We start from the raw sequence: 22,852 nt of genomic DNA, 5'->3' as shown, positions 1-22,852 counted from the left end.
ATATATATATATATATATATATATATATATATATATATATATATATATATATATATATATATATATATATATATATATATATATATATATATGTATGTATATATATATATGTATGTATATATATATATATATGTATATATATATATATATATATATATATATATATATATATATATATATGTATATATATGTATATATATATATATATATATATATATATATATATATATATATATATATATATGTATAATTTTGTATATAATATAATTTTTTTAACATATAAAAAAATATATATATAGCATACTTTTTTTTTTTTTTACTTTTATTAACAATTAGAAATAGTTTAAAGTGATATATTGTCTGGGTTGGTATTGTATATTACAGTACAAAAACCTTGTAATAAGCTGTCAGTACATTTTCTGTTATTTAACAAATTTATTTCTCTATATTTTATTTATTATCCATCAAATTATTTCAATCTACTAATAGTAGTTGTTAAACTGTAGAGATAAAGGTCCCATAATGCAACTCACAACTGTAAACAATCAGAAACACTTGTGATGGAAACTGATAATTAACATATTTTTTACAGAGTATAGCCTTAATACTGTCTACAGACAGTGTATTTCCCAGTACTGGGTTGTGGCTGAATGGGCATCTGCTTTGTAAAACAAATGCAAGAGTAGTAGGTGGTTCATTCCGCTGTGGCAACCCCTGATAAATATGAAACTAAGCTGAAGGAAAATGAATATAATAAATATAAATGTTATATAGTTATATAGTTATATATATATATATATATATATATATATATATATATATATATATATATATATATATATATATATATATATATATATATATATATAAACTTTATTTATATTGTTAAAATTTTTGAATAATTCTAATCTATTTTAACATGTATATTGATCATAAAGTGTGTCTTGCCTCAGTGGGATCACTGTTTTGCTTATTGTCAGATATATAGGTCACATCTTGAGATAACAAACACAATGTATATAACATCCAAACCAAACCCATTGATCAGAGGCCGTCCTAAATTCCATGCATAGCCCCTAGAGAGAACGCAGTGTTTACTGCACAGATCCTAATCCTGGTGCTTAGTGTAAATATTTTACATAACCTCTCAATACGATTCTGTAAACATGTCACAGGATTAGGCATTATGTGAGCGATACGATTGAGCGAGGATTTTATTTAGTTGAAAACAAGCAGGGAAGGGCTGCAGAAAATTCCTGGAAATCTGTCTTCCTTGAAACATAAGAGAAAAAGATTGAAGGCGGTGACGGAGAGGGAAAGTTTTTCCTAAAATGAAATGTAGCCCACATTCACTCACCCATACATTCTTATAAGTTTCTGCTGATCACAAAAGAAGATATTTTGAAGAATGTTGCGACTGACCTACATTGTATCATCCTACTATAGAAGTCAGTTAATACTAATATAGAATGACTTCTATTGGAAAGAAAAGTGCAATGTAGGTCAGTGGCAACATTTTTCAAAGCATCTTCTTTTGTGTTCAACTCTGGAACAAGCCGAACATGAGTAGATGGTGACAGGATAATCGTCTTTTTTATGAACTATTCTTTTCGCTAAAAAGTTTAGATAGAAAGATAGAAAGTTTGCCAGAAAGAAAGACAGAGTTGATTTCTGCTGTGTGATTAAGCAGCCAGGAATGTTTAAGCCCCTGCATGTGATTTTTAGATTAGAAAAAACATTCAGGAATCTGTGCAAACCTCAAACTTTGCACGTTTAAACTCACTCAGATACTGTATGGTAGATATATAGGCAGGGAATGTGAGTGAGAGGGGGGCTGGATTCAGAGAAGTAAACAGAAACAGAGCGTTCGTGTGTATGTGTGCTTGTGTACGTGTGTTTGTTTGCATTCGTGTGTGTGTGTGTGCAGTATAGAGGTCAGCATATGTAGTCGTCTCAGACTGCGGGTTTTCTGGGACTGGTTGTTTGGATAAGTGGGGGAAAGTTCACAGCTCAAAGACTTCTTTCAGTCCCAGAATGCACTGCCGCAGCTCTTTTCTCCAGCTAAACATAGCGACTCAAACCACTTTCTTTTTACGTGCTTTATGTGCGGATTGTGTTTTTATATTGTAGACTTATGGTTTGTTTGTTTTCATGTCATTTTTTCTTGACTATCTTTTTTTTTACATGGAAACATTGATAAACAACGGCTTGAGCTTTTCAGTCAGAATTGACTTGCATATTTTACAAATACTGTACAAATGGAATATCACATTGAATTATACAGTATGATGAAGTAGAAAAACTGCATTTCCTTGTACAGACTTATCCTAATAACCATTTAAAACTGTATAATAAAAGCTTTACTGCCCGTTTTGTTTTGTGTTTTGTTTTTCTTTTATTCTATAACTTTTTTTTTATATATATATATCCAAGAGATAGATTTTTTTTAACAATAATAAAAAAACTACATGGAAAACGCCCAAACTTTCTACTTCAGCCTGACTACAACAGTCTTCAATCTAACCTAACCTGCTGGCGACCTCTTGTGGACAATAGTTGATTATTGCAGAAATGCACGTAAAACTTCTCGATGTTTGGTCTTTTTTCTTTCGAATGGGCAGTTTGCCCCTCTAAACATCTTTCAATGAACAGACCATCTTTTATATCTCTTAAAAAATATATAATTTGGATATACACTCACCCGCCACTTTATTAGGTACACCTTACTAGTATCGAGTTGGACCCCCTTAAGCATTCAGAACTGCTTTAATCCTTCGTAGCATAGATTCAACAAGGTTCAAATGTTTCAAAATTAAAAGTTGTTGGACAAAAGTTTAAGGTCCAATAATTTAATTAAAAAGCATAAATAAAAGAGTGGATAAATAAATGAATAAAATAAGTTAATAGATGGATAAAATAAATAGATAAAAATGAATCACAAAATGGGAACCTGGTAATTTACAGATAATTGTTTTAATTTTGTAGTTAAATGAAGATAACCATGATGTTGTACATACCATAGTTAATTCATGGTGTTTGTAGTAAAACTGTGGTTATACAAACAATCAATGTGCAAAACAACATTGCTACACTTTTTTTTATGCCATAATATGTGACAATTATTTTGTGGTGATGTGCTCATTTTCTTTCATTTACTCACATTTATTCAAATGTCAAATGGTGTGACTATAGATGATTACCTAAGAAAAGTACTCATCCTTAACAAGCATAAAAATTTAAACAGATAGATTCGATAATCTCTCCGCTTTGTCTGTGTTTTGTGTCTCATTAATGTTTTCCTCCCCATCCTCGTTCTTCTTCACTCACTCCACCCCTGTTTTCTCCCTCTCACTTCTTCAGTTTTCAGCTTGAGGTTGAGAGAGAGACTGTGGAGTTCAATCTCTTCATTTAGTATGACTTTTCGATCATAAACATTAAATTTTTCTCTTTAATTAATATATCTCTGCTTAAAGGAAGCTTAACACAACAATGAAGCTAAGCAGAAGAGAGGTTCCCATCTATGTGAGTAACACCTTTCTGTCTGTTTTTCTGCGTTTTTAAAATAGAAGCTGCTAATAGCAAATCAACAGATGCAGGTCTGCAATATGAAAGTACATTGTTTAAGTTCTTACTAATGTGAATGTGTGTTTTTAGGGCCAAGCAAAGGTTTTTGCGCTGATTCCCTCTGTACAAGATGAAGAGGTGTTTGTGGTTCTTGAAGGCTCAACTCTAGTGCATGTCCTGCAAACTAGAGTTCACGCCATGCTGTACTTCATTGTACCAGGTAAATCGTAAGCTAAATTATCCATAATGTATGTGTGTGAATGAGAGTGCATGGGTGTTTCCCAGTGATGAGTTGCAGCTGAAAGGGCATCTGCTGCGTAAAACATATGCTGGATAAGTTGGCGGTTCATTCCGCTGTGACGACCCCAGATTAATAAAGGGACTAAGCCGAAAAGACAATGAATGAATGAATATAATGTAATATAATATAGAGCAGCACGGTGGCTCTGTAGTTTGCACTGTCACCTCACAGGAAGAAGGTCACCTGTTTGAGTCGCGGATGGCCAGTTGGCATTTCTGTGTGGAGTTTGCATGCTCTCCCTGTGATGGTGTAGGTTTCCTCCAGGTGCTCTGGTTTCCCTCACAGCCCAATGACATGCACTATAGGTGAACTGGATAAACTAAATTGGCCGTACTGTATGAGTGTGTGTGTGAATGCAAGAGTGTATGGGTTTTTCACAGTGCTGGAAGGGCATTCGCTGCATAAAATAAATGCTGGGACAGTTGGCGGTTCATTCCGCTGTGGCGAACGCTAATAAATCAGAGACTAAACCAAAGCAAGTTAAATAAATGAATACTATAATATAATATAAAGTTTTAAAAAGAGACCTGCCTACATTGTTTCTCCTTGCATGCTATTGTTACGTTTAGTTGGTGCTCCTTGTGTGATGTCATTGTTGTTTATGTCTTTGTGTTTAGGTCATAACCTGTCAGAGATGGTGCGTGTCCGAGCGTATATTTTCACAGATGAGACTGTGATGTGTGTAGGCGTGTCATATCTGACATACGTGGAGGATGATGCACAGGAACTGGCTGAATTCCTGGTTACCCATAGCGACCGCCTCAGCACCAGTGAGCACAGAGATCTGATTGGCCGATATGGTTTGAGTGACAGCTCAACAAAAGCAGAGATGGATGAAAAGATCAGGCTGGCCCTAGCCAATCTACACACCCCACACAACCTGCTCGGACAGTCCAGACAAGGTTTGTTTATATATGCATACGTGTGTGTGTGTGTGTGTGTGTGTGTGTTTATGCATGGTGGCAAGACAACCGGAGCACCTGTTTCCGTGTATTGTATGAATGTGTGTATGTGTAATCAGATTTAACTGTTCCTGCTTCACATCCAGATGACACAAATGTCCGGAGATGAGCTGTGGAATTATAAACACTGACTTTCTAATTGGATTAGAGGTCACTGTGGTGACCACAAATGAGGATGTCCAAAATATACTGTCATTGAGCTTCACAGACTGACAAAGTGGGAGGCACATAGAGAGATATGAATAGCTTTTTAACGTATTTATGAAATTTGTAAATTAACTAAAACTGCAATTTGTGTGTAAATGTGTGTGTTTGTTTGCACATAGAATCTCTCCTGCATGTGTGTGTGCGTCTGGGGTTTGTGAGCGTCTCAGAGTTTCTCCTCTGTCAGCCTGGTGCCCTGATGACTATCCACTCACCCAATCAGGATGGGGACACGCCCCTTCAGCTGGCCCAGCAGACCAATCAGCACGCTTTGATAAAACTCTTCAATCAGTAATGTATCCTTATTGCTTTAAGCTTATCTATCGTTAAAAATTTCAGAAATATCTTATGCAGAAAAAAGTGACAGCTACAGTGCATCCGGAAAGTCTTCAAATTCAAAAAGACTTGAGGCTGTAATTGCTGCCAAAGGTGCATCAACAATGTATTGAGCAAAGGCTGTGAATACTTTTGTACATGTGACTTTTCAGGTTTTTTATTTTGAATAAATTTGCAGCATTTTCAAAATCTTTTTCCACATTGTCATTAAGGCGTATTGTGTGTAGAATTTTGAGTAAATAAATGAATTTAACCTATTTTGGAAGTAGGCTGTAACATAAAAACATGTGGAAAAAGTGAAGCGCTATGAAGACTTTCCAGATGCACTGTATGTACATCACTGGTTTTTATGAAAGTGTAAAAATGCAGTTTGCTCCTCATATAAAACTATTGTATGGCTTTAGAAGACTAAAGGCCCAGATATACTCTTAAAATATATATTAAAGAACAAACTATTGTGACATTGTTTTGAACAAAATCAGGCCAATACAAAATTTGCACTGCAGGTTAAGAAAACATATGCAAATAGAAAAACACTAACAGATTAAAAAACATCTTTACCAGTGTCATCAGCAAATTCTCACCATGCATGGAAATACAGAAACATGCTGCGAATAGCACAGACCCCAAGGGAAATGTGTGGGGGGACACTCCAAGAGTGACAAACCCGACAGCTTTCTAGTTAGGGGTGTTGTCGGAGATCTGAGAGGTTGGTTTTATTTATTTTAACACCCTGATTGTATAGTACTGAATATTATGGCTAAAGTATACAAACAACAACATTTGTCCAGGACATTAAAACAAATCAAAAACGTACCTCTCAGATCTCCTTGATAAAGATATTTTCAAAAATCTTTTGTGTTTTTATTTCCGTGTGTTTTCTTAACTTGCTGTGCATTTCCTTTTTTTCATGTGTTGTGTGAATCTGTGTGCATGTATGTTGTCAAACTGTTGAAGAATAGGGATGAATATGAATTCATTTATTTACTCGTTCTCCATTTATTTGAGTTCCTTTCTTCTGTTGAACACTAAAGATATTTTGATGATTGTCGGAAACTGGGAACCATTCACTTCCATAGAAATTCCTACTAGGCAGGCATGGTAATATTAGGCTTTCCTAATTTGTGATAAGAATGATACTCTCTTTATGTCTCTTTCAGTCCTCCCAATCCTCTAGCCACACCTCTAGCAGGCGTGTCACAAGTATGGGCTGGTAAATCCCACCTCCTCAGGTTTAGCCACGCCTCTGAGATGCTTTCTCTGTCCGTGTGTGCGTCTGAGCTCTGTCCTACAACAACAACCATTCAATCATCCATATCACTGCTGCGAGAGTGTGCACAGGACTCTGCATTGATAAACAAGGTCAGATAAAAGAGGTTAAAGGTCGCACAGGTAATGCTTGTTAACATTAAAAGAGAGGGATAGTTCACCCAAAAAATCTAAATTCTGTCACTATTCACTTATTTAAAACCTATTTGAGTTTCTTTCTTCTGTTGAGCACAGAAGATGATATTTTGGAAAAATGCTGGTACGCTGGAACCCATTGACTTCCATAGTAATGTTTTGTAGTATATTATATGGGTGTCAGCAACAAGCATTCATCAAAATATCTTATCTTGTATTAACCAGAAGAGAGAAATTCAAATAGGTTTAAAAGCACATGAAGAAGAATAAATGTTGAGGAAATGAACATTTTTTGGTCAGCTATCCATTTAAATTGAACTGAACTTGACTGGATTGAAATGATTGAACTGGAAACTTCTTATATTGATTTGATGTTTATGGATTGTGTATATGTTTGTGTAATTTTAGCTCAAAGGTCTGAGAGTGGAAACAGAAGGAACTGAAAGCAACACTTTGTCTTCATACTCAGGTTAATGTTTCTCTTTTGACTTTCAAACTATATTCAAGGCTGTCATCAAGTATCTGCTGACTGTGACTCAGGATTAACATTTATTTCTCACTTATTTTCATGCAATCTTTAAAAAAGGATCACCATACTCACTGCTTCACAATGTAAGTGGCTGTATGTGACAGTGTTGAACACTTCTAGCTATTTACTTTGCTTGCTATATAGAACAATTAGATAAGCTACAGTTGATGACAGACAGTCTAAGGAAGACACAGCGGTAAATAAATAATAATAAAATAAATAAATATATTAGATGCGTAAATAAATGGCTTGAATCGCATAAAGTCTAAATTGTTTAAAGCAGCGATCATTTAAATGCGAATGGTTGGCGATTCCGCCCGAATCATTCAAATTGTTCAAATGAATCATTTGTACCGAATCGTTTTGAATGCTACAATTCGTTTTAGCATTTATAATTTTCTTGACAATTCTTGCTTTAAATGTGTGTTATTTTGTTGATTTATTTCACATTGTTGTTTACTGCTTTTCTCTTAGGCTTGGCTCAACAACACCAGTCAGGATGAAGATGAGGAGCTCTTGTCATCTGATGACTCCGGTATAATGTTTGTTTATCTCTGCCCACTGGCAGATTTAGGAATTTTTAAAGGCAGGGGCCAAGGTGGGGCCACAGTTTACAAAGGGGGACCAAGTTATTTAATTGGTGCACTATATGTTTAGATCATATAACTCTTTGTCCTTTTAAAAGTACAGTATATATTACTATATATATAGGCCTAACATATCTTTTCAGAGGTTATTTTTACATGTGCAAATAGCAAAGATATCAGAAAATCACAATTTTACCTGCAGCGTTTCTGTAAGAAAAAATAAATAATAATTGTGTTAACAAATATGGGAGACTGGGGAGTGTGAGCAGGAGAAGTTGCATGTGTCTGAGCAAGATTGTAGGTTTTATCATTATTTTTTATTAAACATTTTTAAAGAAACTGATTCTCACAACAAACATTTTTCCCCTAGCATTCATTAGATAAAAAAAATACTTGCATAATCTAGTTTCAATGTTTTTATTATTAGAAATTTTCGCAGACATTTACTTTAAAATACACTTTTTTTAACATAAACATAAAACTTGCATTCTAACAATTAGACATTTAAAAAGAAAAATAATAAACATAATAGAAAAACAACAACAAACAACAGTCATAAAAATAATAATTAAACAAAAAACATGAACATGCATTCCCCCAACCAACCACCCACCCATCCAACAATAAACCAAGGTACTAAATGCATAGTAAACATATTAATCACAAGTTTGTAAAAAGGAAATAAAAGGGGACTACATTTTATTCAAATAACAAAACCTTGTCTATGAGGGTATATCTGATTTTTGTAATGAACCCGTTATCTTTTTTTTTTTCTTCCAAAACAAAAGGATAGATTTTTTGGCAGAGATCAACCCATATGAAACAAACTGTTGTTGTACCTGTGTAAGTCTCAAAAATTCTTCTGTAACTCCAAATATAATTAATATAGGATCTGGTTCAATCGGAATGTCTAATGTAACTGAACAAACTTGAAATATTTTGTTTCAGAAACTCTGTAATTTGGGACACATAACAGAAATGAGACACTTTGGAATTTAAAAACTGACATTTGTCACACACTGGGGACACTTCTGGAAATATTTTATTCAATTTACACTTGGGATAACTTGCATAATCTAAAGAAGTTGTTTCATTAGTTTAGTTTTATGCTAAGCGCTCAAGCTATCTTCAGTCCCACATGCTAAAAAGTAACTATGTTATAGCTGGTGCATTTTGGTACGTTTCTCTTTTTATAGTGTACCTGGGCAAGGAAAGCAAAGGACAGACAGTGGTGTCGCTGCAGAAATCTGTCAGATGTTGTTGGTTCTGGATGCACAGACTCTTCTCAGGAAACCTGTGGCAGACTTTGAATTTCAGAAGAACGGGGAGGAATTATTATAGTGTTAAAGGGATTATTCACCCAAAACTGAAAATTGTCATCAAGTTGAAACCTGTAACCATTGACTTCAATGGTTACAGGTTTTTAGATTTCTTAAGCGAATCCTTTTGTTTTACAGTAGAATTTCCATTTAATAAAAATTAAAAAATCGTCAGTTACTAAACTTTGTTCTTTAATAAGGTTTTTGCATGACCTGGATAAAGGGGTTGATATTAGTTCACCAAACTGAAATAAGAGACTAAAATGTAATCACTACATTATATTTATTTCGCAAACATGAACAACGTTACTCATAAAAATAATTAGGTGACGCTTTATTTTAAGTTGTCCTTGTTACACGTTTTAAATACTCACTATAGTAGACTAATTATAATTAATTGTACAAAAATTACAACTAATCTGGCTCATCCTGACCCTAACCATATAGTATTAAGTTAATGTAATTAATTAACACAACACTAACTCACCTTAATATAAATTGTAACCATAATTAAATGTTTAAAATTCATAGTAGGGCTACACTCATGAGTTTAATTTATTGATTTAATTTTAAGTCATTTGCAGCATGAATTAAATGCGCCTTGTTGTTTTAATCAAGGTGTTGATATATGATGCTTGTGTTTTATGGTAATATATAGTTTTTGTTTTGTGTGTTGTTTGCCATATTATCTTAAAATAGGCTATATTTGAAACTTTGAGACCTTCCTGGGAATTTAAATGACATATACAAAATGAGTTGATTGGTTATTTTTATAAACAAATTTGGAGAGGAGCATTTGGCTTGTCTGGTCTCGCATTAACAGTTGTAAGCCCAGTCAATCAGTAAGTAAAAACACTATAAATAACCAAATCACCTTACCTCAATCATCTCTCAGCATCCCTCCACCACCCCTACTCCACCACCCCCTCTATCTTCTCCAGTGGAAGAGAACAGGGGAGGTTTCTGCAGGACTGAGCCTGAGCTCAGACTCCTCTCTTTCCCGATAAAGTGAAGAACCTCGGGCTCAATACGAGCTCAGGGCTCTTGCCCAGGACAGGATGCCAAATACGCATTCAGTGAAGCATCTGCTAAGTGTGAACTCTTGAATTGTGTTTAAAACGAACCTCCAGTCCTATCAAGAGTATATGTTATATCTAATATGGCATGTTCTTGTATCTTGATTTTTACAATACATATTTGTGTTTTTGTAGATGAGCTCACAACTGACTCAACAAACAGTTCGCTCACCATTACAAACAGCATCAACACTCTGCAGGCTGGTGAGGATCAGGTGAGGTGGATATTCTCTAAAGCAGTGGTTCTCAAACTGTGGTACGTGTACCACTAGTGGTACACAGGCTTCTTTCTAGTGGTACGCGGAGGAATGAAATATGTCATGCTACACACATTTAAAAATTTATCAAAAAATATGTATATAATATGCCATATATGACATATAGCCTATATTTCTGAGGTAATCTACCAAATTTTTTAACTGTGCAGAGTTGTAGCTGCTTTACTGGGCCTACTGTGCAACTGTAGTTCAATACTGCTCATTTTGGTGGTACTTGGAGAGACCATTTTTTCTGAGGTGGTACTTGATGAAAAAAGTTTGAGAACCACTGCTCTAAAGGCTTTTCGTCAATGTGTATTTTCTAAAATTACTGTGTGTGATGATTTTGAGATGCAGATTGCACCACAAAATTTTTTATGATTATTATTTTAGGCAATTTATCCTCAGGACTCAATTGATTTTGAGTCAGACTCTACAGCATCTGGACAAGACTCTCCCATGCAAGACCATTTTCCCATCAATAGTCCACAGGACGGTGAGTTTGACTGTTTTCATGTGTATAATCCTAGGTGTGTTCCATTCAGATTGAGAAATGTACAAAATAAAGTGGCTAATAAAAAATCTTCAGTCCAAGGCACTCAAAGTAGGTGAACTTTCTTTTTTTTAATTATTTTAAGTGCCTTGGACTGATGATTTTTTGTGTATCTATATGAATCCCTTGTCCAGATAGAATTGAATTATGGAATTTTAATTTTAAAGTGACTAATAGTTTGCAATACTGTTTTTTGTTTGTTTGTTTGTTTTCAGATCCATTCCCCTTCAATGATGAAGAAACATCTAGAGAGATCAGAAGGTATTTAATTTCCCAAACCCATGCACACAGACATCAGTTTCACATATTCTAGTTTTAAGTGAAAACTATGTTTTAATATTAATGTCCAAATTCTCAGTATGTGGCACAGCAAGTCAGAGGAGGATGAGAAAGAGAAGTTCATTCCTACATCCAAAAGCGAGACGGAGAAATATAAAGTGAGTCGAACACTAAGCTTCCTCAGGAGCCGAATGGTCAACACCAAAATAAAAAACAAGGTGAGATGGACAAACACTTGAGTGAAGCAATTCATAAAAACAAAATATAACTTTTAATGCATTTTTTCAAATGTATTTTACATATAGTAATGCGTACAAAATATCAAGAAATCAATGAAAAAATTGTATTGGTGTAATATTACTGTTTTTTTTATACTTTCAATATTGTGTTTCAACATGTTTTTGAAAAATATTTATTTTATTTACATACAGTTCAGGCAAAATGATTAATTAATGTGAAATTTATTTATTATTATTATTATTATTGATTTTTTTTTTTTACATATTTCCCAAGGGATGATTGAATGTTAAACAGAGCAAGGAAATTTGACACTATAATATTTTTTTCTTCTGGAGAAAGTGTTATTTCCTTTAGTTTGACTAAAATAAAATCAGTTTTAGAGTTAAAAAAAATAAATAATTTGAAGTCAACATAAATAGCATGTATTTTTTTAATTGAACGCAAAACAAACCACTGTTTCAAGTCTTCAATGACTTGCCTAATTAACCTGACTTAGATATCCAATCTTGTTGAGCCTTTAAATTGCACTCTAAGCTGAATACTAGTGTCTTGCAAAGTATCTAGTAAAATATTATGCACTCATTGCAGTGTCATCATGGCGATGACAAAATAATTTAGTTTTGAAAATTGGAATTTAGTTATTGAAACTATTATTGTTTAAAATCATCCCTATGTTAAACAGCACTCAGGAAATATTTGAAATTTCATAGGAAGACAAAAACTGTTGTCTTCAACTGTATATACGCAGTGTAGGGCACGTTCCTTTAAAAGAATAATTAGTTATAGTTACTAGTTACTTCTCATTATAAAAGTTACTAATTTCCAGGGAAAGAACACAGTAAAAAATGCTGAGTTATTTATTTAACTCAACGGTTGAGTTAAAAATATTTGATGCTTTGTTGGGTTCATTTTAACATTTATTGAGTTATTTATTTAAAAACTCAACCAGCTGGGTTAAAAATGTTGAATTTCAACAGTCAACTGATTTATCTGACAGTACAGCTGTATGTGTGCATTGTTGTTTTTGCATTGTAACGTTTATTTAAGTTTAGGCTCAAGTTTAACTTGTTGTTTTTTAATCAAATTACCTCTCTGTGTCGTGTTTTTTTTATATCCGTTTCACCAGCACTCTTAATTATTGATGATACAAACGCGTGCTTCATAGCAGATCTATATTAAACGGATAAAAACGCTTAAGTGGAACTTAAAATGTAGAGAAAGAAAAACCTAGCATCTTCAGTACTTTTGAAAACTGCATATTATTTATTTACACAGCCATAATATAGTAGTACTAATAGAGTGGAGGAACTATGACGTCACTTTGTAGGCTAATCGGCTGCTAGAATAAAACTGGTTCCCTCGTGAAAATCCCTATAGGATTTTCCCATAGGGTTTTCGAAGATTGCGAATAATAAGCTCTGTGTTCAAACACGGTTCATTACACTTACACATTTTGTTCAGCCGGATAATTGTCACACGAAAATACAACTTTGTGCACTTTTTGACCTTAAATGCAAACGCAAGACTTGAAAAGCTAACATTAGGCTATAAACGGACTACAGGTTGTTTTTACGCACGCGAGCGATACACTTATTTAAATATGTCTCATAATAATACTATATAGGCACATTTATACACATTTTTAAAACTTTTAGAACAACCGCAAAGCAAAACAGATTTCCCACGTAAAAACGATCCAAAAGGCACAAAGATCTATTTGTGTTTGCGTGTTTATTAGTTTATAATAAATAGCGTGGATTATAATATAATAAACAGAGAGATTAACTCTTTGTCATGGACAATATTTCTAAAAAATAAGCTTGATAAGTTGTCTGTAGCAGGGTGGGGCTGACGTCACTGACGAGCGCCCCGAGGGCTCTGTAGTCCGTTTATAACCTAATGTTAGCTTTTCAAGTCTTGCGTTTCATTTAAGATCCAAAAGTGCTCAAAGTTGTATTTTCATGTGACAATTATCCGGCTGAACAAAACGTGTAAGTGTAATGAACCGTGTTTGAACACAGAGCTTATTATTCACAATTCGAAAACCCTATGGGAAAATCCTATAGGGATTTTCACGAGGGAACCAGTTTTATGCTAGCAGCCGATTAGCCTACAAAGTGACGTCATAGTTCCTCCACTCTATAGTAGTAATAGTAATATTAGAATAAAAAAATAACGTTTAATCAAAATAACCCAATGCATTGGGTTAAAATAACCCATAGTTGGGAAGGTGCTATAATAACCTATAGTTGGGTTATATGTTGGGGTATTTTTATCCCAACTGTTTTAACTGAGTAACTATTATTAAGGTTACTTAAAAAAATAATAATCTAATTTGTCAAATGACTAAAAAATAAATATAAAACATTTCACACTACTCCACTATTTTAATGTTGCTGTTAGACACTGAGAGAGAAAACCATCAAATTCAACATATCATTACTATAGTTGCACAATAAACCACAATAGATGGTTTAGAACTTTAAGTATTTACTGCACAGACCTTTCCCAGTGATGGGTTGCAGCTGGAAGGGCATCTGCTGTGTAAAACATAAGTTGGCGGTTCATTCCGCTGTGGTGACCCCGGATTAATAAAGGGAATAAGCCGAAAAGAAATTGAATGAATAATAGAATGAATAGGTGTGTGCGACTGACACACTCACCCTTTTCTGCCTGTGATTGGCAAACAATGCAAATGGACACTATCTAAGCCAATCATCACGTTCCTAGTTACACCATGTTCACAGACACACCAATCATCAACACTGGTTAGTTATATATCCTGCTCCAGCCCTGAACACACACACACACACACACACACACACACACACAAATCAGAAAAAAAAAGGTCCTATGGCACATTTTATTGTGTTAGTAATGGTAACTGCGTTGTTAGGGAGGAAACAGTAATTCATTTGATTACTTCGTTACTGAAAAAGTAGCGCTGTTTATTTATAGCGCCGTTATTCCTATCACAGTATATAAGACACCAAAATAAAAAAGTCAAAAAGTAATAAATATATGCAAATATTTTGGAAAACTATAGTTTATAAGAAATTGTAGGGTTTTTTTGCCGGTCTACATTTGCGATTATTGAAATAAAATAGAATTATATATTAATAAAAAAATCGTCAGGAGAAAAATAGCATTCAATATTATCACAATTTTGAGATGCTTTTATTTACTTATTTATTATTTCAGCTAGTCGGTTTTAATACACTTTTAATATCTGTTTGTTGACAGGTAAATGCAGATGTTTCCTCAGCCTTGCACCAGCTCTGCTCACTGCAGGAGCCTGTTAATACAGCTTGTGAAGTCTGTGAGGATGTGAACAGTGATGAACCACAGCAGTGCACATGTGAGCGTGTGTTTCTTTTGCATATTCATATCACTTACAACACTTGCAGAGGTTGTGTGTGATCTTACTCACATGTGAATCAGCCATGTTTGAATTTTTAAAGTAAAATTTTGCACACAAATGATCTACCATCATTTTCTGAACACAACAATCCTGTGATAATAATAGTCTAGAGTAAATCTGCATTATATCGTTTACATTTATGCACCAATAATTGTACCAAAAGTCTAACGTTAAGATGTCACTTTCTATCCAGACTGCTCCATGATCATTCATAGGGCCTGCTGTGATTCTGGCCCTCTGTGTTTAAAGGTGTGTAAGTGTGTGTTTGTGTGCACAGTTTAATTACAAGGCTGCTTGAATCTAAAATATGTGTTTGCATTTATTTCCACAATCCAGAATCCTCATCAGGCACTTTTGAAAAGCGCAGACTCTTCAATATTAATTTGTGAGAGAGCAAATATGTTACATTCTGATTAGCCACGTTATGAAGTGTTTATGTAATCACGCTTGCTTCATTAACAGACTCGTCCAGTCAGAGTTCTCCATCCCTGTCTCTGGTCCCTGACAGTAGCACAGTATCACACAGGTCTGTTTCTGTTTTACACTAACTTTATTCGTCTTAAAGTCAGCAGTGTTTTGAGATTTGAGATGGGTTTTTTATGCTTCTGTATCAGAAAGAGGAGTAACAGCGAGGGGTGTGGCCATAATGTCACTCTGCGGAAAAGCAAGTCATTGATTGGTCATTCTTCTGTAAGCTCCGCCTCCAGTAAGTTTGTCAAGACATTCCAAAGCTGTAAAGTAGGACTTTTTTCTTTTCTTATGCTTTTGATTTTTTCCCCTCACAGTTAAGTGAGGAATGAAACTAGTAAGTAGTCCTAGTTTTGGTCAAGTTTTTTATTTATTTATTTATTTTTATAGAGTTTTGTAATATTTTTATTCATTAATTTCTTTTCTTTTCGGCTTAGTCCCTTTATTCATCAGGGGTCACCACAGGGGAATGAACCGCCAACTTATCCAGCATATGTTTTACACAGCGGATGGCCTTTCAGCTGCAACCCATTGCTGGAAAATATCCATAAACACTCATTCACACACATACACTACGGCCAATTAAGCTTACCTAATTCACCTATAGGGCATGTCTTTGGATTGTGGGGGAAACCGGAGCACCCAATGGAAACCCACACAAACACGGGGAGAACATGCAAACTCCACACAGAAACGTCAACTGACCCAGCCGGTGTTTAAACCAAGGACCTTCTTGCTGTGAGGCAATTGTGCTACACACTGCGCCACTGTGACAAAAATATTATTAATAATATTTTAGTTTGTTTTTTTCCTTTTTTTTCTACTTTTTTTAAAATTTTTATTTAGAGAAAAGAAAGAGAAAAAAAACAGAGAACAAAGCAGTTGTCATAGGGGTTACAGAATCAAGTCATTTTACGTTTGACATACAATATCACAAATTGTTTACAATGACATATTCAGACCATTTTTTCCAGTACTTGTTACACTTTTAAAAAAAATCAAATCTTAGATTAAAAGTGAGCCTCTCCATACAGTGTATTTCCTTTACAATTCCTATCCATTGAGCCCTTGTTGGAGGATCAGCCCGGAACCATTTTCGAGTTATGACTTTCCTGCTACTTACCAAAAGGATTTGAATTAAGTATTTGTCAATAGTTGGAATAGTTTCTGGTATTTTCCCAAAGTATAATGTTATAAATGAGTCGTCCAATTCTTCTCCTGATTATATTTTAGTTTTAATAAACTATGGGGGAAACCAGAGCACCCCGAGGAAACCCACACCAATTAGGGGAGAACATGCAAACTCGACACAGAAATGCCAACTGACCCAGCCGAGACTCAAACCAGCAACCTTCTTGCTGTGAGACGACAGTGCTAACCACTGAGCTACCGTGATGCCCTTAATAATTCATTTTTATTCAAGTTTGACATCACTTGTCATTGTTGTCAAATAACATGAATAATCTTTCATTCATTTTCTTTTCAGCTTAGTCCCTTTATTAATCAGGGGTTGCCGCAGCGGGAATGAACCGCCAACTTATCCAGCATATGTTTTTACAAAGCGTATGCCCTTCTAGCTGCAACCCAACACTAGGAAACAGCTATACACTCTTACATTCACACACACACATTATGGCCAAATCACCTATAGCGTATGGAAGGTAAATCCTGCCAATTTTAAATAAATCAAATAAACATTGGAAATGAAAATCAGATTAACAATTTCATTTTAAAACACTGCTCGCAAAATATCTGCCAAAATTAAAAACAAAATGAAATTATTTAATTTTCATTTTCTTTTTCACTTTCACAACACATCGTCCCTGTCAAATTGATAATTAAAATGAAGTTGCTAATGTAACATTTCATTTTCACTGCATTTCCTCGTCAAGACTGCCAATATTAAAATGAAAAGCCAAACTGAAAAATAAAATGCAAACACAATTTTTACAAAGTGTGTTATTAATGTTCACGCTATAATAGTGACACAACCTAAATTAAAATGTAAATTTAAGCTTTCCTTTTATTGACACTTTTTCATTTCAGTTTTCATTTTTGATTTCAATTTCAACTTCAAGCTGTATGCAAAGCCTATGCTAATCAGTGGGAGGGGCAAATTCAAGTGACGTTGAGTGCTTTCACACACAGAGCCGGAGGGCAGAAGCACGGTTTTGATGGATAGGATAGTGTGAGTTACTAGTGTAAATACAGTATAACAGAAGTAAAATGGCAAAAACTGTTAGTCAGCTTTTACGACGTCACTTGAATACGCCCCTCCCACTGATTAGCATAGGCTTTGCATACAGCTTGAAGTTAAAAATGAAATCGAAAATGAAAACTGAAATGAAAAAGTGTCAATAAAAGGAAAGCTTAAATTTACATTTTAAGTTAAATTGTGTCACTATTATAGCGTGAACATTAATAACACACTTTGTAAAAATTGTGTTTGCATTTTATTTTTCAGTTTGGCTTTTCATTTTAATATTGGCAGTCTTGACGTGGAAATGCAGTGAAAATGAAATGTTAAATTGGCAACTTCATTTTAATTATCAATTTGACAGAGATGATGTGTTGTCAAAGTAAAAATGAAAATTAAATAATTTCATTTCGTTTTCAAATTGTTAATCTGATTTTCATTTTCATTTCCAATGTTTATTTGATTTATTTAAAATTGGCAGGATTTACCTTCCATAATAGTGCATGTCTTTGGACTTGTGTAGGAAACCAGAGTACCTGTAGGAAACCCATTGCCAACACGAGAAGAACATGCAAACTGACATGCACACAGAAATGCCAACTGACCCAGCCAGGGCTCGAACCAGCGACCTTCTAGCTGTGAGGCGATTGTGCTAGCCACTGCGCCACTGTGACGCCCTTATGAATAAACTATAGTTTTACCAAAAGACACTTATACACTCTAAAACACTTGAGTTTGTCCATCTATGTGTCGATTTTACATAAAATCTGAAGACTTTTTAACCCAACATCATCTCTGTGCCAGATTCATCAGCTCAGATTTCGTTTGACTACTCTGCTGAATCGTGGAGTGCAGTTGTAGACGCTGAATTCAGCAGGACACTTGAGAAAGAGGTGGTCAAGAGACAGGAGATCATCTATGGTCAGTAATCATGGCTGCACAACATGTTCAGTAGAATGTTGATGGTTTTAGATGGCATACAATGCTCTAGATGGACTATTGTGTTTGATGGAATGCCTGATTTGATTGGTCAGTGTTGTGTTTGTGGTAGAGCTGATGCAGACAGAATTTCACCACGTCCAGACGCTCACCGTTATGGCTGATGTTTTGAGACGGGGACTGCAGGAGGACGTGCAGGTGGAGCAGGACGTCATCAGTCAGATTTTCCCCAGGCTGGACGAGCTCTTAGCTTTGCATAGGAACTTTCTTTTAGACATGGAGACCAGACAGAGGGCTTCTGTTTACCCAGGAGAGCACAAGAACTACATCATCCAGCAAATCGGTGATATCCTGTGTCAGCAGGCAAGAAAATAATCACTTCACATATTGAGACTGAACAAATGTAGCTTTTACCTTAAGCTTTAATTTGTAATCTTATATGTAGTTCTCAGGCCCAAATGCGTCTCAGATGATAGAGTTATATGGCGACTTCTGCAGTCAGCATCCAGAAGCGCTGAAGATTTATAAGCAGCAGTTGCAGAACAACAGGAAACTGCAGTTATTTCTCAGAGTAAGTTGAGTGAATGTGCACAGAAACATGCTTATGGGTAGCAGCTTATGGAAGTTTTTGAATACCCAAATTTTTTTTTGTCTTCCACAGCAGCAGAGCACCAAATCTGTCATCAAACGCCGCGAAATCCCAGAATTCCTTTTGCTCGTGACTCAGAGAATCACAAAGTACCCTGTTCTGATAGAGAGACTCCTTCAACACACTGATGGTAAATATGGTAAATGCATATTTGTAGAAGCTGGTAAAGTGCAAAAATTGTTTATGAATATAATAATAATAATAATAATTATAATAATAATAATGAATTTTATTTGTAATGCACTTTTCTTAACCTCAAAGCACTACAATAGAAGATATTAAGCACATCAATTATTTTTTTTAAAGTACAAAATACATAAACAGTACAAAATAAGCCATCAAATATCTAATAACATATTTGAAAATCTGGAATCTGAGGGTTAAAAAAAACAAAATACTGAGAAAATCCCATTTAAAGTTGTCCAAATTAAGTTCTTAGCCATGCATATTACTAATCAAACACGTAATTTTGATATGTTTACAGTAGGAAAATCTCGTCATGGATCACAATCTTTACTTGATATTTCTAATGATTTTAGAAGTCAAATATAATCAAGGTTTGAAATGAACACCCACTTACCATGTCAAATGTCTGAAAATCTGTTTATAAAATATATTTAAGTATAAAATAATTTTGATTATTTAGTATATGCTATTTTTCTTTTGGCTTGGAGTTCTCAATGACCAATAATTGCCTGGTAAGAGGAAAAAAATTCATTTGAAGCCCAGAATAAACTTCTGAAAGCGCTGGTGTATAATACAAAAAAGCATTTATACAACTTAAAAGGACAGTTCACCCAAAATTGTTTAATTCTGTCATTATTTACTCATCCTCCACTTGTTTCAAACCCTTTTTGATTTTTTTCCTCCCATTAAACACAGAGAAAGATATATATAAAAAGAGGAAAAAAACATATATAAACATATATATATATGAAATATATATATGAAATATATATAATATTTGTGTTTATTTTTCAGAAGAATTTGAAATAAAAAATAGAGGGTTTGGGTTATTCTGTTTATAAGATTAACGGACCAAAATTAATGCAAGAGCACAGTGCATACATCATTATTGAGTAAATAGAGAGGAAATTTTTGGGTGAGCTGTATATTTTTAATACACTATATACAGCTGAAGTCAGAATTGTCAGCCTTCTTTAATTATAAGCCCCCCTGTATATTATTTTCCCCAATTTCTGTTTAACAGAAAATGTTTTTTTTTTTTCTTCAACACGTTTCTAAACATAATAGTTTTAATAACTCATTTCTAATAACTGATTTATTTTATCTTTGCCATGATGACAGTAAATAATATTTTACTAGATGTTTTAAAGATACTAGTATTCAGCTTAAAATGACATTTAAAGGCTTAACTAGGTTAATTAGGTTAACTAGGCAGGTTAGCGTAATTAGGCAAGTTATTGTATTGTTCTGTAGAGAATCGAAAACAAATAATTGGGCTAATAATTTTGACCTTAAAATGTTTGAAAGAAACTGCTATTATTCTAGCCAAATTAAATAAAACAAATGAGATTTACCCAAAAAGAAAAAACATTAAAGGAAATATTGTGAAAAATTCCTTGCTCTGTTAAACACTATTTGGGAAATATTTGAAAAGAAAGAAAAAATTACAGGAAGGCTAATCATTTTGACTTGTAAATAACTTTGTTGTGTGTTTGCCCTGCAGATGGCAGTGGCGAGCATTATGACATTGCAATGTCACTTGAGGGTCTGCGTGCGGTGATAGAGGAGGTGGACCGGCGTGTGGGACAATACGAGCGCTCAAAGAAGCTGCAGGACATTATCAGTCGACTGGACAACAAGAGCTGCACTCGTCTGAAGAACGGAGAGATCTTCGGCAAACAAGACCTGCAGAAATCACACCGAACTCTCACTCACTCCTCAGTGCTGACATGCAGGACGACCTCTGGCAGACTCAGAGGTCCTACTGCATGTGTTCATTTCATTTTTGTTCATAAATACACTGTCTAACAAAAGTCTTGTCGACTATCCAAGTTTTAGGAACAACAAATAGTAACTTGACTTCTGGTTGATTGGTTGGTGTCAGAAGTGGCTTATATGAAAGGCAAAGGCCTCTAGATTACACTTATTTTACCAAAATAAAACATAATCATGCCTTGATTTTTAGTTATATAATAAGGACAGTAAGGGCTGACTTAGCTTAGACAAAAGTCTTGTCACTTAACAGAAATAATGTACAGTATAGAATATAAAGTCATGGTGCAGTGGAAAAAGAATGAATATTGTGTATGACTCCCATGAGCTTGGAGGACTGTATCCATACATCTCTGCAATGGCTCAAATAACTCATCAATAAAGTCATCTGGAATGGCAAAGAAAGCGTTCTTGCAGGACTCCCAGAGCTCATCAAGATTCTTTGGATTCATCTTCAATGCCTCCTCCTCCATCTTACCTCAGACTTGCTAAATAATGTTCATATCTGGTGACTGGGCTGGCCAATCCTGGAGCATCTTGACCTTCTTTGCTTTCAGGAACTTTGATGTGGAGGCTGAAGTATGAGGAGCGCTATCCTGATGAAGAATTCACCATCTCCTGTGGTTTGTAATGTAATGAGCAGCACAAATGTATTGATACCTCAGGCTGTTGATGTTGCCATCCACTCTACAGATCTCTCACATGCTCCACATACTGAATGCAACCCCATACCATGATTTTACCTTCACCAGACTTCTTGGGATGCAGTTCAACAGACGAATTATAGTCAAAATCTACTTTCTGACTCTTCCAAATGATCAACTAGAAGTAAAGTTATTATTTGTTGCTCTTACAACTGAGATTGACGACAAGACTTTTGTCAGGTAGTGTATACTGTTTAACTCAATTCTTAGTGTCTCTTTTCTTTATAGATGTTCTGGCATTGCTCCTCACAGACGTTCTGGCTTTCCTTCAGGAAAAAGAGCAGAAGTTTGTCTTTGCTGCATTGGTACGTGCACAATATATTGAGATTATATACAAGTTGTGTGTCTTTTGTGCAAATATATTGTTTCTTCAGGAGCAGAAACCCTCTGTGATGCCCTTGCGAAGGCTCATTGTGAGGGAAATAGCCAATCAGGAGCGAGGATTATTTCTCATCAGCAGTGACTGCTCTGGGGGGCCGGAGATGTACGAGATTCACACACAGACGCGCGAGGAGCGCAACACATGGATGACACTGCTGAGACAGGCAGCGGAGAGGTGTGTTAGGCCTAGATTTTTTTTTATTGAGTCAGGTAACCTTTTCTAGTCATTTCAACACACATTAATCAAACTGACTAAAAATATTGAGTTCAACTTTGTATAACTTTAAAACAATGAGTGGCACAGTGGCTCAGTGGGTAGCACTGGCGCCTCAAAGCAACAAGGTCGCTGGTTTGAGTCCCGGCTTGGCATTTCTTTGTGGAGTTTGCATGTTCTCCCCATGTTGGCGTGGGTTTCCTCCAGATCCTTCGGTTTCCACCACAGTCCGAAAACATGCGCTGTAAGTTAATTGAATAAAATAAATTAGCTATAGTGTATAAGTGTGTGCGTGTGAATGAGTGTATG

At 34.9% G+C, this 22,852-nt stretch overlaps 1 protein-coding gene across 6 annotated transcripts in view; it reads left to right on the top strand.

Annotated features, from left to right (window-relative positions):
- arhgef28b (Rho guanine nucleotide exchange factor 28b) overlaps window positions 1-22,852 on the top strand; it is a 66,306-nt gene that overhangs the window by 33,976 nt on the left and 9,478 nt on the right. Inside the window, exons 2-25 of one of the 6 annotated variants that reach the window (XM_087284428.1) lie at window positions 3,474-3,522; window positions 3,655-3,784; window positions 4,483-4,767; window positions 5,154-5,322; window positions 6,528-6,729; window positions 7,180-7,240; window positions 7,358-7,383; window positions 7,775-7,835; window positions 10,418-10,497; window positions 10,933-11,035; window positions 11,308-11,353; window positions 11,451-11,589; window positions 14,855-14,969; window positions 15,226-15,281; window positions 15,369-15,417; window positions 15,495-15,558; window positions 15,647-15,738; window positions 18,502-18,618; window positions 18,749-18,999; window positions 19,082-19,207; window positions 19,298-19,415; window positions 20,976-21,230; window positions 22,177-22,253; window positions 22,323-22,504. In XM_087284428.1, the coding sequence (XP_087140554.1) occupies window positions 3,474-3,522; window positions 3,655-3,784; window positions 4,483-4,767; window positions 5,154-5,322; window positions 6,528-6,729; window positions 7,180-7,240; window positions 7,358-7,383; window positions 7,775-7,835; window positions 10,418-10,497; window positions 10,933-11,035; window positions 11,308-11,353; window positions 11,451-11,589; window positions 14,855-14,969; window positions 15,226-15,281; window positions 15,369-15,417; window positions 15,495-15,558; window positions 15,647-15,738; window positions 18,502-18,618; window positions 18,749-18,999; window positions 19,082-19,207; window positions 19,298-19,415; window positions 20,976-21,230; window positions 22,177-22,253; window positions 22,323-22,504 (2,853 nt within the window). Of the gene's footprint in view, window positions 1-3,473; window positions 3,523-3,654; window positions 3,785-4,482; window positions 4,768-5,153; window positions 6,112-6,206; window positions 6,760-7,179; window positions 7,241-7,357; window positions 7,384-7,774; window positions 7,836-10,417; window positions 10,498-10,932; window positions 11,036-11,307; window positions 11,354-11,450; window positions 11,590-14,854; window positions 14,970-15,225; window positions 15,282-15,368; window positions 15,418-15,494; window positions 15,559-15,646; window positions 15,766-18,501; window positions 18,619-18,748; window positions 19,000-19,081; window positions 19,208-19,297; window positions 19,416-20,975; window positions 21,231-22,176; window positions 22,254-22,322; window positions 22,505-22,852 lie in introns of those variants that run through there. The other 5 variants (XM_087284429.1, XM_087284433.1, XM_087284430.1 and 2 more) reach the window with 5 other exon arrangements.

The sequence above is a fragment of the Danio rerio genome, chromosome 15 (assembly GCF_052040795.2).
Source record: "Danio rerio strain M-AB ecotype USA chromosome 15, GRCz13ab, whole genome shotgun sequence".
In the NCBI taxonomy this organism is placed as follows: domain Eukaryota; kingdom Metazoa; phylum Chordata; class Actinopteri; order Cypriniformes; family Danionidae; genus Danio; species Danio rerio.
This window is presented reverse-complemented; position numbering and strand designations above follow the sequence as displayed.